The 19,533-nt window shown below is 40.8% G+C and overlaps 1 protein-coding gene across 5 annotated transcripts in view; it reads right to left on the bottom strand.

Moving 5' to 3' along the window:
- Positions 1-19,533, bottom strand: part of rgl2 (ral guanine nucleotide dissociation stimulator-like 2) — a 45,731-nt gene that overhangs the window by 7,721 nt on the left and 18,477 nt on the right. For 3 of the 5 annotated variants that reach the window (XM_050046199.1, XM_050046198.1, XM_050046202.1), the window contains 12 exons: positions 17,561-17,608; positions 17,035-17,118; positions 16,771-16,937; positions 14,095-14,151; positions 11,789-11,985; positions 10,131-10,255; positions 9,535-9,750; positions 8,331-8,434; positions 6,288-6,372; positions 1,585-1,644; positions 401-487; positions 257-289 (listed from right to left, as the gene is read on the bottom strand). In XM_050046199.1, the coding sequence (XP_049902156.1) occupies positions 257-289; positions 401-487; positions 1,585-1,644; positions 6,288-6,372; positions 8,331-8,434; positions 9,535-9,750; positions 10,131-10,255; positions 11,789-11,985; positions 14,095-14,151; positions 16,771-16,937; positions 17,035-17,118; positions 17,561-17,608 (1,263 nt within the window). The remainder of the gene's footprint in view (positions 1-256; positions 290-400; positions 488-1,584; positions 1,645-6,287; positions 6,373-8,330; positions 8,435-9,534; positions 9,751-10,130; positions 10,256-11,788; positions 11,986-14,094; positions 14,152-16,770; positions 16,938-17,034; positions 17,119-17,560; positions 17,609-19,533) is intronic. The other 2 variants (XM_050046200.1, XM_050046203.1) reach the window with 1 other exon arrangement.

The raw sequence follows: 19,533 nt of genomic DNA, 5'->3' as shown, positions 1-19,533 counted from the left end.
GTGTTACCTCTGCTCACACTAATATGCTCTTATCTACAAAAATTATCCCACATATCTCTCCTCTTTGTGCAGCTCTTCTTCTGTGTAACAGGATCTTTGCAGGGTCACAAGATTTTTGTCAGGGGGCTACAATTCTTACGCACACCTTGCTACTATTTGCTTGTGTGAGAGCTTCAGCTAAATGCAAACGTCTCTTATTTTAAAGGCAAAATTTGAACCTTTTATCCCTCAAACTGATAAGTATTGCAACACTCACCCTTCTCCTTTTGTCAAAGTTGATGTAGCCGTTCTGCAAAGGGAGTGACAGGATGTGTTATACCAGTGTGATAACTGTAAAATACTGCGCAACTTCCAGGGGTTGTGACCAACTTTCCCCTTGATAGAGATGAAAGGAACTTACATCCAGCCTGTCTTTGACTGCCGTGTCCAGCATGGTGAGGTCTGTGAGGAAGATGCCCAGGTAGGGCACAGTGCCCTGGGCGTTGGACTGTGTAAAGAAAAAAAAAAAAAAATGTTTTATCAGTTCCCCAGAGGTTTCCATTGACATCGTAAAGAGCCCACACAGCGAGGGATTTCAGAGCAGCCGCCCGCAGCTATTTTTCAAACGATGGCTCAGGATTCAGCACATCACACACACGACAGCCCTCTGTTCCACTTCGCTGCTGCATGCCGGTCGATCCCCTTACAACCCTCCATCAAACCGCTGCAACACCCCCCGCTTAGCAAAAGTGACATCAGTATCAATGTTTGAATGTAGTGCTTTGTGGGAAAATTGCATTTTTGAATACTTTTAGTTTGAAATCCATTATTAAGCTCTTAGCAAAACTAGAGCATTTTATTAATAATAACTGAGTGTTTTTAACTGAAGAAATAAACTAGGTTCCACTCACATTTGTGACGTACTAAACCTACATTGAATATTTATGACAGAGCATATACTATGTACAATAAAATAAGATTCATAGGTCCAGAAGAGACACCTGAATCCGAGTTTTACCACAGAACATTTTTCAAAAGATATTATGCCACATTTTGTCCCCTAACTTTTACAATACTAATGACACTTTTGCAGGGTCTTACATCATTCCTAAATTTTCCAAGGTCTCCCGTAAAGGCCTGTGGGGGTGTACAACCCTTCAGGCTAAAACGATTGATATGCACACCAGACGTGGGCTGTAAAGTTACTGAAAATTGTTCTTTTTTAATGTGCTTGAAGATCTGAGGTTTTTGCCTCAGCGACAAATGTTGAGGTCATTTTCAAGTTACTCCTCTGTGACTGAAACTATCTGAAATGTCTTGACGATGTAACCCCAAATGGTTTGACACTCCAGAGAGAATAATTTACAAATGTTAAACTGTGAATGTGAACTCAGACTAAGCACGGCCGGGTGTTTTAAGAGACACAATTTCAGCCATTTACACCCAAGTGCTGACCTGTGCAATAGCAGTCTTTGCAGGGGGAATTCATTTTCCCTAACCTCACAGTTAAACACAGTGGACTTCCAGAAACAAGCCGCCTCCCACAAAGCTAAACCTCCATTACTCCCCCAATTTCACATTAGTCTTTACTTCGGCTCTACTTACCCTATTGAGATATTTGTTGTTGATCCTGTTGTCAAGGTTGGCGAACTTTGATGTGCCCTCCTGCAACACAAAAGCAAACAAATTGGAAGGTTTTAAGTTCATTCTTGAGGCGCTGTCATTGAGGAAACAGTTTTGCACACCAGGTCCATTCACTGTAGTAACTGTTCTGGAGCTTTTGATCATATTACATGATCCTCATCAGGTGAAGTTCACTAACATTTGTCAAGCTTGGACTTTAGAACTCCACTTTTAAACCAAAGTGGATGAGAAGTCTTTGAAGTGCTCAGAAAATTTGAACATGTACACTTCTATGACAGCTGGGCAAACTCTAACTCATCATCACGCATGCATCAGCATCATGCAATGTGATCGAACCTCCAGAACAGCTCAATGACTGTCTATAAAGATGGACGGCATGACGGCTCCCCAAAAATGAAGCCAAAACATCTCAATCAGTGTCAGTCCAGTAGTCAGTCCCTGATCTGGTTTCCACCCACTCCAGTGGGACACATCTGGCTCTTAAGCTGCTAAATGCTTCACTATGTTCACCAGCTAAGTGCTAACTTTACCTGTCTGCCCTTTAGTGCTTAGCAGGTAGTATACAGTTGGTTTGTTAAGTTGTTTTGCTGAAAACAGCTGCCTGCTGTGGCCAAGAATGCAGCTGATGAGAGCGGTGAAGGTGAACCACAACAGTAAAGCTGTGGGCCATTTTCATACATTTATAAGTATTTATTCAGCCCTTTGTAACTTCCAATTCATCAAATACCGCAGATGCAACTGTATGAAACACACCAGCCAGCAGCAGATTGTTAATAACACTGGCAACTACTGTAGTATAAAGAGCGAGAAAGTCCATATAGGGTGGGTAGGAGGGGAGGTGGATGGGTCAAACAAACCGCAGACTTTCACCTGGGAACCCGCTGCTCGTTTCCCGTGTGAAACCAAAAGTCAATGGAATCATTGTAATAACAAAGTGTGCTAGTATGTGTAGCATGCTACAGTGGTGATGTATTCCACATGATGTATGTCACATGACAACAAACGTACAAATTTGAAGCAAAACCATGATGTTTTTTTTCTAAACCTAACCATAGACTTTTGTTGACTAAACTAAAGGAAGAAAATAAACCTAAAAACAAAGTGTTTCACCTATGTTGTAAGTTTATTTTGAAAAAGACAGTATGCATGTAACGAGCAGAAACTGTACATTTCCTGTGAAAACAGAAGTGTATGTTGAAAAGAAACACAGCACATCATATTTTGACATTAAAGTCCATTGACAAAGTGGCGGTTTTTGACGAGTTGGGATGAGAATGTGATGATTTAGTTATGTTTACTTAAACCTTTTCTTTGATAAATAATAAAAACTCAGGGTGAGAAAGAGCACATGTGCAATAATAAAAAAAATCAAAAGACCATAAATGTACCATTAAACTAGAGCAAACCTAAATCCGTCATGACAACTGGTATGACCATGAATTAACTTTCATGACATTAATAATGTTACTTTTGATGCTCAGTCTCCAGATCTGTCGTGACAACCTGACACTGGCCAAAAAGACAAAAAGCCTGTTATAATCATACCATATAATAAAGTGTTATTACACTGTCAGATGCTTCAATGACAGTGTTGTGAATAATTCCTTTCCCCAAACTTTTAGTAAGTCTTTTATTAGTCTGAATCATTCATCTAACACTCTGTCTGCTAGTCGTAGTCATTTTTAGACAAGCTGGGAGATGAAGGGAAGCAAGTAACTGTGCTGAAAAAAATCAAAGGGCAACAGAAGGCGATGGTGTTTTTCTGGCATCAAAGCTCAGAGTGAAGCTTTCAAAATGAAAGCAAATGTTTGGATGAATTCCTTTGGGGGTATCATGTGTAAAATCGCAGCTAATGCAAAGGTATTGATGCCTGCACTGCGCGGTAACAGCGAATCACAACACAGCTAATCCTGTCAACTTCCCCAACTCTCTGACACAGTGCAAACTAAATATAATGTACGTCTTCAGATGGGTGTCTCACACTGAAGTAAAAGTGTTGACAGAATAAGGGCAGTTCTACTCAACCAGATTAGACTGGTTTCTGCTCTTTTAAAGCATCATAAATCTCTTCCACTGAATGTTGTTTTCAGCTGAGGAGAAGGCTCGGCTTCAGTCTGTGCAGATAGGAACTTAACAAATGTGGTCCAGTAGTGATTCTTGACAGACACATTAATATCTCATACTGCTGTTCGAATTATGGGATGCTCGTCACTAGGATGTGAGATATAGCTGCAGAGGAGTCACATGGTATTTCAGAGCTGCAGTCTGAGGCCTGACAGGCATGCTGGTTGTGTGGGTCTACAGATAGTAGTGTCAGTCGGTTGGTCAGTCCACCACTTTGACCCAGACTGACACATCTTAACATCTATTGGAATGCTCAGATGTAATATGGTGCAGACATTAATTGTCCTCAGAGGATGTATCAGTTCAATTTGTCCCAATATTCTGGTTTATGACCAAATACCAATGACTGCAATAAAAGATGGACAACACGTCTCCACTTCCTCCCACTGTATCAAAATGAAGCCAAAACATCCCGGATATGGGCACTAGTATCTTGTGCTTTTGGAGCCAGAGTTTGCGCAGTAGTGATAAGGAAGTGGAGCTGCAGTATCAAGTTCCCGCCATACACCTGTCTGACTCAGTCGCGAGCAGCGCCATCAAACAGAAGCACACTGATTGGCACAGAGGGCTGTCAATCACACCCCCTTGTTGTGGATTAAGTAACTAATTAAAACCAAATTTAGCAGAAAATTAACACTTAAACATACAGCGTGATAAGAACTAGCTAAAATGACAGACTTGTACGTGTACTTTTATTGTTTTGTTTGGCCCATGTCCCGTCTGCTAACATGGAGGAGGCGGGGTTTATGACCTATACTGCAACCAGCCACTAGGGGGCAATCAAAATGTTTTGGCTTCACTTTTAGGGAGCTGTCATACTGCCCATCTTTATATAAAGTTTGTGCCAAATACCTGCAAAACGAATGACATTCCCATCAACCTCTGCTGTACTTTGTGCTCCATGCATCCTTATGCATACATATATTGTATGATATCTTACGAAAATGCATACAACACAGAACATTTCCAGAAATGTTGATTAATGTGTATTGTCCTTATAATTAAAATAAATGAAATGAAATGAAGCCAATTTTTGTAGGGGCCAGACAGTGGTACTGCAGTGACTCCATGGTCTGTCACGTGAAACCATGTGGCCCAAAAAGACTTTTTCCCATTGACTTAAATTGGGAAAGAGACGTCTGTAAATCAATGGATAAATTTTTTTGAGCAAGCCCCATTAAATGGTTCATTTCATGATCAGGATTTAACCCATTTGGTCTGATAACATTCCAAAAATCTAGAAATGCCACAAGATTAAATCATTTTATCCCCATTCAAGTTAGCGGAGCGCTTCACTGGAAGTTGGCCGTTTGGCCAGCAGAAGTAAGACGCTGGGCTGCACTTGGTCGTGCTCAGCCGCTGTTAGTCTCTAGTGTGCCTGCTCTATGGGCCATGCAATGCCAAAGCAATGCTGATCAGTCAGGGAATTTTATAAGCGGCAGTTGAGCCATTTTGGCCTCACGTGCCACTGAGCAACTCTCATAGGAATAAATGGGGCCCTGCCACCAATGCTGTATCCAGTTCTCCTAATACAGCCATGGGTTATGCAAACATTACTAGCTCATGATTACGTCAGTTATATTTGTGGTATAACTGTGGTGCATTTCTCTTCGTAGGTATGCATCTGAACAGTGCATGAGAACAGCCTGTTGTGCAAATTAGCACACTATAGCATGCTAACATGCTAAAGATTAGTGTGCTAGGTTTACTAAGATTAGTGCACTGAGATGTTGAGCACAGCATACATTATACCTTTTAAACATCAACATGGTAGCATTGTGAGCATGTCAGCATGCTGATGTAAGTATTTAGCTTAACGCCTATAAGTACAGCCTCACAGAGCTTCTTCTTCGCCTGTTTTTCACATGGATTAACTCATACTATAAACAGTCATTTCTAAAATCAGGTCCAAAATTGATTGCAGAAGTAATTCAGTCCAAAACCAGGACCTGTGTACAGTAAACAGTTTCTTTCTGGATGCAGAGCTTCAGGAGTTTACATTGTACACACAGATGTAGACTCAAACTGCTGGCAGTGATGGGGAGAATGAGTCTTTCAAGATTTTTTTAGCAAGGTCCCTAAAAAGATAAGCAGAGAAAAGCATCTGAGAGCAGCCATGAGCGACAGAGATCTGAGTAAAAATAGGCCTCAAACAAGACATCAGAGAAGAGTTGCTGACTCCAGACCAAATCTGCACTCCAACACTACAGTCCTGTGAGTGTTCAAACTGGCAGCTTTCCAGCACAAGAAACTGCCTCTCCAGCCTCTAAGCAACCACTAAGTTACCCAACAAACAAGTGGTCAAATGACAAGCTGTCGAGAAAACACGCCATTCAGGCTCGAAGCGTTTGCTTTACAAACAAAACCGGTTCAGTGCTGCGTCGTGACTCGGGTAGAAAACCAGCCTCTGCATGCGATAAATAAAAGATTACATTTCTCACTGAACTTGTTCTGTTAACACTGTACGAGTAGATTATGTGTCTGAAAATGTACAGAGTGTTTCATTTCCACTGTCATTGTGTTTTTTGACAGGAACTTACCTCCTTCAGGAGTTCTCTGCTCTGTGAGTAGTTGTCCTTCTCTGAGAATATCTCTGACAGCTCCTCATATCTCCTCACTGCCTCTCTGTCAGTGACCAAAACAGTGAGCAAGTTATCATTCAGATTTCAATATTATCAAACTAATGAAATGTAATGATGATATTTTGTACAAGCTGAATTCAAAGAGTCTACAAACACAAAAACATGCACTGTATTTGGATACTAAGGTTTGAGAAACAATGACTCTAAAGACTGTTTAATATCACTCACAGAATAATGCTGATTCAGAGACGATGGCATGACTGAAAATGGATTGGCTTTATGTTGAGGGTACAACACTGCTGAAGTGGCACTTTCTGGTTTTAGTTTAGGGAAATCATTTTTCCTTCTACTTCTTCTTTATGAGGTTTACTTCGGAGTTATTTACAAGGTCGCCTTGGTATGTAATAAATAAAGTGTACTGTGAGTAACAGTTTCTGTAGTTGTTTAATGCTATGGAGAATCTGCTCTCCTGGTCCTCATTTACTTTTGAAACTATTTAAGCATAATTCAATTTATTGGAGCTGCAAATAATTATTATTTTCATATCAATAAATCTGCTGATTATTTTCTTGTTTAATCACAAAAAGTGGAGAATTACTTTTAAAATTATCCAAGATGTCCTCAAGTGTCTTGTTCTGTCTGATTAACAGTCCAAAGACACACAAAAATATTGATTTTCTTTCATATAATTGGAAGAAAATCAACAAATCTTCAAAATAAAGAAGTTGAAACTAGGGATTATTGGTGTTTTTGCATAAAAAAATCACTGAAACAATTAATCAATTACTAAGAAAGTTGCTGGTTATTTTTTAATCGATCCGCTAACTGATTAGTTCATTAATCGTTTCAGCTCTACACTACATCAAGTCAAAAAAAGTAATGTATACATAGACACCCTCCTCCCCTCCTACTCATAATAATTAGATGGAATCATGAGATATTGCAGTGCATTAAGCCTGAGAGGATCAGATTCTCTCTGAGGGGATCCCTTAAGACGTTGCACAAAATTTGGCATTCAGCAATACTGTTTTCCTCTGTGTGAAAACTAATAAAGAGAGTTGGGGAGAAAAAAAATACTGTAAAAATTTTATTTCACAGTTGACTGCTCTTACAGTGCGTTACAGCTGTATGTGTTCCTGTGCTGCTGTCCCTTTCCCCCTCTCCTGCAGCTCTGCCCAGGTGTGCTGCATTGCCTAACGAGGTGCAGTGCTCAGCGAGGTGCACCTGGCCCGGCAAGAAGGTGGTTCCTGTTCCAGCAGCAGAGCATGTCTGTTGCTAATAAATCCCATGGATTTGATTGTTTAAAAGGTGTCTTATGTGTTTGATTTGGGGCAATGGCCCCATAGGGCTGCCTAAGGGTGGGATGTGACAGAGTGTATGTTCACCAAAAAGATAATACATTAAATTGAGACAACAAAAAAAGAATTTGCTGCAGGAAAAGTCCCGAATGGTCCAAATGCTGATTAACAATTTCCACCTGTATGTTAGTGAAATCTCAACTGTTGCCTTTTGACCTGTGTGGGCACTTTGACATGCCACAGCAGCATTAATTTACAGCTCTGCTGCATTTACAGTGGGAGTGACACTCAGCCAGCGTGCACAATAACATATCATTATTCAAGGGAAAGATCCTCTATTTTGAGAATGAGGTGTCATTAATTCTTTCTGTTTCAAGTGACTATAATGTGAGCTGAAGACCTGAAGTGCCACTGCTGCAGTTCCTTGGTCACCAGCAGGGGTCAATAAAAGTCCTGAAGTACTAATACTGCAATACCTGCTGTGGTCATTCATCCCACTATTTTACACCTGAGTTATGATGCTGATTTCTCTAACTGTTGTCATTTAAATAAAATATTTACATGTAAACTTTTCAGTATTTGTTTGAGGGCACTCAAAAAGACAAGAAACTATGAATTTCATTGTTCAGTGAAAATCGTTCTTTGTGAATATGACAATAAATTCCTTTAAAAAAAAATAACTGAGAGTTGTTCCCCTGCAGACCTGTCAGTGTCCTGCCACGTCTTCCTCAGCCGATGGATGGGATTACTCTGCAGGGCAGACACGATGGCATACAGCGAGGAGAAGTTCTTCCTGGCTCGGCACTCCTGTTGAAAGCACACACACAGATGAACGCGCTCATTTGCATGCACACACACACACATAGTCACACTGTAACTGAGAACACCTGTGGGTGTGGGTCTGGCTGGAATTGAGTTACAGTGTCAGCCTAAAGCACTGAATAATGCATACTGCTAAAGAGGTTTGTCCCAAAAGAAACATCAGGTGGGCTTGGGACGGCGCTTTGGCAGCAAACCAGCGATACCTCGCTTTGCCAAAGAGGATGTTGGAGTGTGTGTGTGTGTGATGAAAAATGCAGCTCCATATAGGAGTGCTGGAGAGAAGCTGCGTTCTATTTACACATAAAGAGGCTCGGAAAGGAATAAAACTGCTCATGTGACCATAACAGCTGAGGATATGTTTACATATATATATATATATATATATATATACGTGTGTGTGTGTATCTGTTTGAGCCTATAACTAATATTGTAGAAGATTATTGTGCACAATAACCACAACACTGTCACAGGACTCTGTTAATCCACATTTCTCTTTTATAATACTGACGTTCTTTAAGCAGATTCAAAGCTTTACTTTTTGCCCTCAGGTTGTACATCACATTTTCCGACTCAGCACATTTCTAGTATGTACTGTTCATGCAGAGTACATTTCCTATTTCATTTCCTAAAGGTGTGCTGGAACTTCCAGCGTGAAACTATGCTAATTTTTAACAATCTGTCTTCTTATTTTCTGCCAAAAGTGCTCGACCACCAAATGCACTCAAGTAGAGTTGAGCACAATTTAGTGATTTGTTGCTGCTCTGTCCAGAAGAGAACCATAAATCAAGACTTCATTATTTTATTTTGCTCCCAGCTATTGATTAAAGTAGAATTACTACAACAGTCACAGCAGAAACCACGCAGACTGTGAATTTGTGATGGTATGTGCACAGTCAGAGCTGAGAATAGGATTATGGTTAGGGGATTAATGGGGGTTTATTGTAGAAAAATGCACAGTTGAGGATTTTGGAAGACTCGAAACCTCAATTGACATACCGTTAAGTATTTCATTTGTTGTTGTGTTTTTTTTCCCACATCAAATCCTGCATTTTTAAAGCTGTGACCTTTCATGTTTGCATACTGACCTCTGCCACGCTGATCCATTTCCCCAGCAGCCGGGCTCTCTGCTGGCTGCGCAGATTCGTAGGCCAAAGGCATGATGCTAAAACTGCATTGGCCAACTTGTTGAACTGTCGTACGGTGGCCCGGACAGACCAGCAAACGTCTTCCCTCCCTTTCTTATCCCTCTGGGACCACAGTGAGCCGAGGCAGTGGTACGGGACCAGACGGACAAACAGCTCCTGATAAGTGACAGCATATACATCTATAAATATCAACCGCTGTCTACTGGCGGCTCATGTTACTGTAAGAACCACTTTACTTCAGTGTAGTCTAAACAAACCACAGCAAAAAACAACAAATATATAAATGCATCCATATGAAAATGTCACATGTAAGCAAAAGGGACAGGTTATGATGGTGGAAAGCAGACTGTTCCTGAACGCATCTACAGAGTCAACACTGACTTCAAAGCAGAGGTACAGACAGTAGCATGCAAACATACTCTGTAAATGTCAGAACCAAATGACAATAGCTTTGCATTGACTGAACTGTAATTAAATCTCAGAATCACTGGTCAACATTTTGCTCCATGCCACCATTAAAAAACATGAGAACTCACTGTCTCTATTTTGGTGAGCTGCTCAGCGATGAGCGCTGCAGGGAATCCAAGGACGCTGGTGGGTTCAAACTTGGAGGCGTCAGGAGGAGGGCTGTTGATACCGGTGTGATCTGCAAAGGGTGAAGCTGTTTGTGGATTTAGAATATAAGAAACACTTTTGTTTACAGGCCCAATTTACCTTTACTATCCTTAAGTTGCAGGAATCAGTTTCTCTCAGAGCTGCACACTTCTCTGTGCACGCTGTAATAATGAAGTTGCTCTGCTCCAAAGAATCGTGGCTTCCTCAAGATAACAGTAGTTATCGCAGGAAAACCCCAGGAAACTGGTTAAATAATAATGCCCAATCTAATCTTAATGAGAAAATTACTTTGATATCTCAAGATACTGAAATATTTCACTCATGACCTCATGATTACAGGATGAGAAAAAACAAAATTAAGAGTCGATGCAGATCTGAAGCTGTAGTAAGACACAAAGGGGCTTTGAGCTAAACGGCAAAGCTAGCATGGCAACAGGTTCTCAATGACAACGCTAACATGCTGATGTTTAGCAGGTATTTTATAATTCTTACCATCATATTAGCATGTTAGCATGCTAACATTTTCGAATTACCAATCAACACAAACCATGGCTTTGTAGCATAAAAGTAATAGTGTCCAGATATTATCTGTAAAATGGTCCAATTTTCAGGGACATTAAAGGGGAAGTTTGGTATTTTCTTTTGGGCATTTTTAAGCCTTTAACTGATTGGACAGATGAGCGTGAAAGGGGAAGAGAGAGAGGGAGTGACATGCAGCAAAGGGCCACAGGCTGGAGTCGAACATGGAATGGAAAATACCCCTTTTGTTTAACCAGGAACAGGTTTGAAATCTGTATCACCAAGCAACCAGACTCCATTTAAAAAAGACAGTGATGTTAATATGGTAAAATATGCTCCATTCAAAGTCAATGGGAACAAAATAAAACTCACAAAACCAGTCTTTGGTTCATCTTTCCATTGTTCCAACAACTACCAACTCTGGTTCGGTTGAAATAAACCCTTAATTCACCCAGTTAGATGTGATAATATGCTGGATCAATACATGCTAAAATTACTGTCAATTTAAATGGAGTCTGGTATAACTGGTGATGGCAATTTTGGGGCTGTTTCTGATTAAATAAAAAGGATCTTACTCTTTAACAAAAAGGTCTATCCCTGTAGGGATCATTTCCATAATAATAAGACATTTAAAATTACAGTCTGAGCCTGTTTGTGGCAAAAACTTTTAGTGGACGTAAATTGATAATGCACAAATGCCCCAAGTGGTTGCAGCCTGTTTTGCCGTTGCTGGCTGCAGTGCTCTCGCTCAATAGTGGGGCAATTTTAAAAATTGTTGTTCTGAATAAGACACAAAAACATTGGGAAATAGGGTCCAGGTTGGAAAATTCTGAACTTACCCTTTAAACAACCTTTACAAACTCCTTGGTTTAGAGAGACACAGAAACTGGTCTAAAGAATATATACTTCTAAAGCTGTTTGATTCCAGCCCAAGTTGTATTTTTTGTCTTTTACAGGCCAAGTGTGAGATTTAAACAGGAGGACAAGTATATTTCTACATGAAAACTTTATCCAAAGAAGCCTTAACTGGTGTCATTTAAATCCCATTTAAAATACAGACCTTTATGGGCATCAGGGAGCAGAGCTTTCTCGCTGAGCTCCTCAGCTATCCTGAGGAGGCGAGCACGGAGGTCGACTGCAGACGAGGAGTCCTGGGGGAGGAGAGGAGCCAGGCGCAGCAGGCGAGAAGGCTCCCCTAAACTCTTAAAGTCTTCAGGATACTCAGAGAGCCATGTGCTGAACACTGTACACACCGCCCTGCAGGAATGAGAAGAGAGAAACGAAGAAATGAGAGAGCGTTAGGGGATGTTACTTCAAACTTTATGGACCATCAGAAACCTGATAAGCTTTTGTTTTCTAGCCTTGACCTCCAGACAGTTCAGAGTTCTGGGAATATAAAAGTTCTTCACAGTGCTGTGTCGGTAAATCAGGTCATCAGGGAAGGAAAGAAACATTTTCAAATTAATCCTGGAGTTTGCTGGGAGCAAAAGAAGGGAGGGTGCATCTGTTTCTGGTTTAAACCCTGAGGTGGTACAGGTCGACAGAAGCAGATAAACAAGCCGTTGCAGATTGGAATTGATTGAATATATTGATATTTTCCAACACATCTAAAAAGTTGCCAAGAAATCACGTTCTGAATGGGTTGAGACAAGATAAGCAGCGAGATGGGTCTACAGTATAATTTAGTGGAAGCATAGGGTCAGGATTGAGCTCACCTCACAGTCTACGTTCTCAACAGTAGTTGAGGTTTATACAGTTTAGCATCTTTTCCTTTAGTTAGCAATCCTCAACTCACCAAGTCAATGAAAAAGACAGGTTGAGATGGTTTGCATTCCCTGTTACTATCCATTGTTCTGGTGTCCTCTGCACTGGAATGTCACTTTCCGCTAATTTCGCTTGTGATAGCTCAGCACCCATTTACTGGCAACTAACCAGTTAATTTTTAAGAGGAAAGAAAACAGAAAATGACGTGAAACACAAGAGGCCTTCCCTTTTAGTCAGGCGCTCCATTGACTCAGTGAGCTTTAGCGCCACATTTCAAAGCGCTATCCATTTAGAGGTGGTGAAATTTAAATGTTTTGTTGTGTAGATGTCTTTCCCTTTATGTTACCTTTATGTTTATGTTAATGCAAGTTGCATTAACATGAAGAAACTTAGTGCCCACTGCCCAGCTCCATGGACGTATTAAAAGACCTGGATACAGCATTGGTGGCGGGGCTTTGTTCATTCCAATGCGCATGCTAACTTAAACAGGGATAAATTAATTAAATCTTACGTCTCTCTTAGACTTTCCAAATATTATCAGAGCGAAAGGATTAAGTTTTTAGAGTAGAACGAGTCATTTTGCGGGGGTTTATGTCGCTCAAAAAAATGTATCCACTGATTTATAGACGTCTCTGCCCAGTTTAAGTCTATGGGAAAAAGTATTTTGGGGCTCAATGGCATCAAGTGACGGACCCCGGAAATTACAGTTTGGTCACTATAAAAATTGACTTCACACTTCCTGCAGGCCTGCCTAGCCCCCAGTCTCCACTGGTTAGCTAACGTTAGCCATGGCCGCACTGCACTACGCATGATCTGGATTGGCTGGGAGCTAGCTAGTGGGGTCGCTCATTTGGCAATTAACAGTGATAACTGCGGACACATGGTAGCCACCCTCCAGTCACCCTACCAATATAAGCTGCTTAATTTTGAGCCGCAAAACCCCTTAAGCATTGTTAGCTATGTTAGCACCCCTATCCATGCTGACATTGCAACAGTTAGCTGCTAACTGTGCTAACAATGATAACAAGGTTATGCTGAAGGGGGTTTTGCAGCTAAAAATTGAGCTGCTTGCCCTACGTTTCCTCACTGGGGTGATCTGGGTGGAGACTGGAGGGTGGACACAGTATTTCCACAGCAATTCTGTGAGGACAGCGTTACTAGCGGTAGTCACCGAATGAGCGGCGCCATGAGCCAGCTCCCACCAGAACCAGTTGGTGAACAGTGCAGTAAACTGAAGAATAGCAAAACAAACCTATAGACGAAGATATGTAACCATCAAAAATCTTCTCTGCAGTTACAACCAATTAACAGTTAACCATGAACATCCCTACTTCTGTTGGTGTTCACCTGTTTTATGTAAATGTGTCATTCCAAAACAAAACAAAAAGGAGAGGAAAGGACAAACAATTTTTTGTTTGAAATGAAAACATGAACTCTGCCTGGTAATAAACATATTCACTCAAACCGAAACAAGAAGTGAAAGTGTTTTAAAGATATTTATGGCAGCCAGCTTCACACTTATGTTTAAGCACACACACCAACACACTGCATGTCACAGTAAAAGTTGCACAAAGACGTTAGGTAGCGTTTTCAAAAACTCACTTGTTGAAAGATTGTCTCGTCTGGCTCCTCTCACTGTCCCCAGGCGGATTCTCCAATCTGTTAACAAAAAAAAGGAAAAAGTCAGTAGAGCAGAAAAAATACATAAATATAATTCAGCTTCAAATGTGTGCATCTGCTGTGTCATGAATAATAGCTGTGCTTTGTGATGAATTTATTTATGGCTTGTTTTTCTCAAGATGCTTTTTAGCAAAGGTGTTGTCCTGATGTTTGCAGGTAGACAAAGAACACTGCCAGGAGTCTAAACTCTCCTTTGTGTTGCTTCTTTGGAAAAACTTTGCAAACAGCTGTTTCATACAAATGCCTCCATTGTTTAATAAATATTTTATAAGAGAACAAAAAGCCTCCACAAATAATGTTTTTTTTGCTGAATTATATTAGTTATTTTAAAGAGGCTCACAGGTGCTTTCTCCATTGTGGAAGTGCTTTTAAATTAAGTTACACATTTAATCTAGAGACTGCTGTTTGAATTAGGCTCAGCTTGAAGACAAACTGCGAAGCTCGGCTAACGTCTGTTTATCTTGTGAAAATGGAAATTAGGTGTACAATAAACTGATGAACCAGTTTTGCAGACTCTAATGTAACTATTTATCTGCACTCAGTATGTCGCAGTATAGCTCTGATGGCAGTGTCTGTCGATGGGTCCACCACTTTGGTCTAGACTGAAATATTTCAACAATTATTAGATCGATTGCCATGATTTTTTATATAGGCTATGGTCCCCAGATCATGATTTCTGCTGACTCACGTGATTCCCTGACTCATCATGAGGTTTACATTTGTGGTTTTGAGAAAAATGTCTGAACAGCTGGACATGAAATTTGATTCAGACATCCATGTTCCCCTTGGGTGGATTCTAATAATTTTGGTGATCCTCTGACCTTTCCTCTGTCGCTATCATCACGTCAAAATATTTCTTGTCCGACACTTTATTGTATGACCAAATACCAAGCCCCCTGTAGCAGCGCTGAGCTTTGAAGCCAATTTGACAGAGTGGCCAAATGTGGAATTTCGAAGTCCGTCACGCGATGCCATTGGGCCAAAAAAGACTTTTCCCCATAGGCTTACAATGTGAAAGAGACATCTGTAAATCAGTGAATACATTTTTGTTTTAGCATCACTCCCCATCTTATGACTTGTTTCACCATCAAGATTTAATACACTCGGGCCGATAACATTTAGAAAATCTGTAAGGGCCACATGGTTGAATAATCTGCATTCAAGTTAGCAGAGCGCTAAATCACAAGTTAGCCACTCAGCCTCTGTAAGTCTTGTGTGCTTGCTCTATGGGCCCCACGATGCAAAAGATCGGGGTAGCTTATACAGCAAAAATCAAGCTATTTGGGGCTTATGTGCCACTGGTCAACTTTTAGTGGAAAGAAGCGGGCCCGGCCTCCAACACTGTATGCAGTTCTCTTTGTATATCCATGCCAAATACCAAATATTGGTGCTAATTTATTAGCATTTATTAGCAAGTTAATACATTAGCACTAAACTAAGATGGTGAATATGGTAAACATGGCTGCAAAAGTATGTTAGCAGCATGTTGGCACTGTCATTGTGAACCACAGACTGTATTAAATAATTAATTGCTTTGTAGACTCTTGTTTTGAAGCCTCGAGTTCTGAGTAAGTATAACCGCAGCTGGAGTGCCTCTAGCTACATGACTAGCCCAACATACCTACATGTCAGTTCATAATCAGCCCCCTTTGCGCCCAGAAGCTCTAATGAAACTGCGATTAGCTAGCTATAAAAAATAACGTTAAAACATCACATATATCTTGCTACTTATAAAGTGAATCACGTTTTCATGTATTATAAGTTCTAAAATGGATTGTTGCTACATTTGGTCTCATTTATTCGCAACACTGTAGAATTGTAGCAGGGTTCAGACAGCCATCGCATTGGTGGGTTTGTCTCGTACTGGTGGTGGGCGCAGTTCGGAGAGTGTTGTGTACTATACATGTCTCTCGAGTTCGGCATTTCAGCCATCGCCATCTTGGGTTCTTGGAGCCATAAGTGACCATAGTTAGATGAGAGGGTGGAGCAAGTTGTGTCACAGACAGCCTGTCACTCAAAACAGCCACGCACTTCAATATGAGTTACTTTAAGCTTAATAAAAATGTAAACGGGTGAGTTACATAAAAATTCAACCCTCGTACAGTTATCATGTAGGGGGAAATTAGCTATAGAGACTAAAACTGTTTTTGTACCAGGCTTTGACCATGTTAATTTCTGTTAGACGTCGGGCATTTTAACATGGGTGTCTATGGGGAGCCAGCCTCAAGTGGCCATTTGAGGAACTGCAGTTTTTGGCACTTGTGCCATAGCTTCTTTTTTCAGTCCAGGAAGCTGCTGCTTGTTGCTTTCAGTCTTGTTAAATTAGATTTGTTGGATTTTGTCTTGAACGCTCCATCTCTTTTCATCTTCCTCCACCCAAATCCCACTGGACATGATCAGTCTGAGATTTCAGTGCTTCACACTACACAAACCCAGCCACAGACAGGATACTGACAGCTGCTGTGGTTGTTGTGCATCGTTGCACCTGGGGCCACTACCAAACCAGCATGTTATTTTTTCTGTCTTTTTAAAACTCTCCACTGAAAAACCATCTCTTCCCAGACAAACACAACAAACACTGTACTAAAAGAAAAACACCTGTCAGTAAGGATGTCCAGCACTCTCCCTGTGGAGGTGAAGGATCGATAGGTGGAGAAGAAGATGGTGATGAAGGAGGAGTCTCCCATGGAAAAGGAGTGGAGCAGGTGGAGCACCAGCTTTTCTTCAGTCCCTGCTTTCACACACTGGGAACGAGAAACCCCTGACTGGAGTAAGACAGGAAGGAAAAGAAGGGAAGTTAATGTTACTGCAAATCGGAGGCCAATTCAATCAGTCACCTCCAGTCAGTCACACATGACTTACCGTCACACTATTGGGGGCACTATGTTGCTGTTTGACCACCACTGTGTAGATCACTCCATCGTCCTCTTCCTCCACCACAGTGGACTACAGAGCGGAGAAACCAGGTTAAGACAGCGTTCATGTGTTGCAAAGCGTGAAAATCAGTATGGACTTTGAATTCTTTGAAGGATACTTGTGAGGAATAAACTGTTCGGCTCAATGTCGTTACAAAACCTGAACTGATTCCAAGTACTAAATTTAACCTCGTCCTCTCACTGAACTAAACAGACTTACACCATTAGACTAGACAGTCTCATTAAAATGATTGAGACGTAATCTGTTCTGCTAAAGACACCCAATATCCATGTAGAAAAGGACATAAAATCAAGAGGCTTTGAACTCATTCCTCACTTGCTACATGGAGCTCTAACGATCCAGTTTTAGCCTGAGGGAAAGTCCCTGACACAGTTACCCTATTTCATGCTCGTACTGGCTCACAGGAACATTATCCTGTGCATGTTACATGTACAACACAGTCTGGCCTTACCAGATCCAGAGGACAGTACCAGGTGGTCTTCATTGGTGAGGGCTCTGCCTGAAGAAGAGAAACAAACAAAACAGGTGCTTAACTTTTTTGTCTTTAGAAAAAACTTATACCAAATAAGTAAAAAGCAACACATTATCTAATCATTAACAGTGTTGTAATGGTAGTTGATGAGGTGGGTGCACAACTAGGTAGACGGGTAGGTTACAAAGACGTTTGTGGGTATACTCTCCTATATATTCCAATGGCTTTATGGCTGACAGGTGGGTATGCTGTAAAAGGCCAGAAAAAGACCTGAGCATACCTCGCACACCTGCGCACACCCTTCACCACACCACTGATTATTAAGTGTACAGTCTGAGGAAGTGGTTGTCAGTATTTGATCTGTGACTCTTAATTTTTAAGGCAAACTAATACTGTCCTAACATCACAGACTGTATATGCACTTCAACCAGACAAGGATTTTCCTTTTTTAGCTTGTTTCAGTTGATGAATCATGCAGAAAGGACGAAAATATGTTATTTCCCCAGAAAAAGTCACAATTTGAGAAACCCTCTAAATAGAAATCAACAAATTTGAATAGACAGTGCACAACGCGAACACCCACTGGATGAGAAAACAATAGGCACCACAATATGCAGCTGAGGGCGCTAACAAAATGCATGCAGCTAACAAAAATATACATATTTCAGTGTGTCAAAGGACTTTATTAGCACCATATGTCCATGGGTGGATTGTGAGACTATGGGTCCCAGAGCACAGACATGCAAGAGGCCTCAGCACCTCTCTGACCACTCTTTTTGTTGTTGTTTTGCAACTCATTGTAGACCATTTCTCTGTGGTTTTGTGTCCCATTGTGGTATTTTTGTGCCTCTTTGTAGTTTTTTGTGTCTTTTTGTTGTCATTATGTCTCTATGTAGTTGCTTTGCATCCCTTCTTAGTCATTTTGTGCCTCTTAGTGGTTGTTTCGCCCTTGCTCATAGTCATTGTAAGTCTCTTTGTGTCACTTTTGCAGCTGTTTGTAGTGGTTTTGTGTCTCTTCATAGTTAGTTTGAGTCCCTTTCTGGTCAGAAGCACATGTTAAATCAAGTGAGATTTTGCAGGTGAAGGCCAGGGGGCCCCTGCACCTGTGCCCGATAGGCCCGGTCATTAATCCATCCATGTCTACCAGAGAGATAAAGAGAACGAAAGCATTGACAAACTCAATATTGTCAGTCTGCTTCAGTGATCCTTCTCCTGTTGACTTGAGGAAGCAATCCTGCTGAATAGCCAGAGGTAAAATACATTGACATTTACATTTACTTGATCAAATCAGCAGGTGAGATCATCATTTAACCCAGCAAAGATCATACCAGGTCTTGCGTAACTTAGTTAGCTTCAAGCTCTACAGTTTTTCCTGCACAATTAGCAAATGTAACTTATTTAATACCCTCAGCTTTTTGAAAATTAGCTACATCGGTAGTGCATCTCACAGAGCAGCTTCTAGGCATTTTCCTGTTGTTTGCTAGCAGATGTAAGTGACAAGGGGTCACCTTAACACAGCATAATTAATTTCTTTTTAAATCTTGTTCGCACAAGAGTAAAAATAATAAAAATCTTTCAGGACTTTGGGGGCTCCATTTGCACCAGATGCAGCAAAGATACTGAATTTTAGTGAAATAGCCTAATGCATATCATACAGCCCACACATTTTCGGCACTTTTATAAGCCACGACCTACACAGAATTTGCTCATACTTTTTTATGCCATATATCATATCTAATCTAATATCAATCATTGCTTAACAAATAAACTTGGATTGGCTAATAAGAATTCGAATGGTGCAATGCAATAAAAGATATAATCAAACAGTTTTATCTTATCATCTCAATTTGGTTTAGTGCTTGTTGGTGCAATCCCGCATTGTGTGGGCCAGTCACGTACGAACAAACCCCAAAAAAACATCCCAGATTACAAAAGAAGAAATATGCCTGCTA

The sequence above is a fragment of the Epinephelus moara genome, chromosome 6, assembly GCF_006386435.1.
Source record: "Epinephelus moara isolate mb chromosome 6, YSFRI_EMoa_1.0, whole genome shotgun sequence".
NCBI classification, from domain to species: Eukaryota; Metazoa; Chordata; class Actinopteri; order Perciformes; family Serranidae; genus Epinephelus; species Epinephelus moara.
Note: the sequence above shows the minus strand (reverse complement) of the source record. Positions and strands in the feature narration are given on the sequence as shown.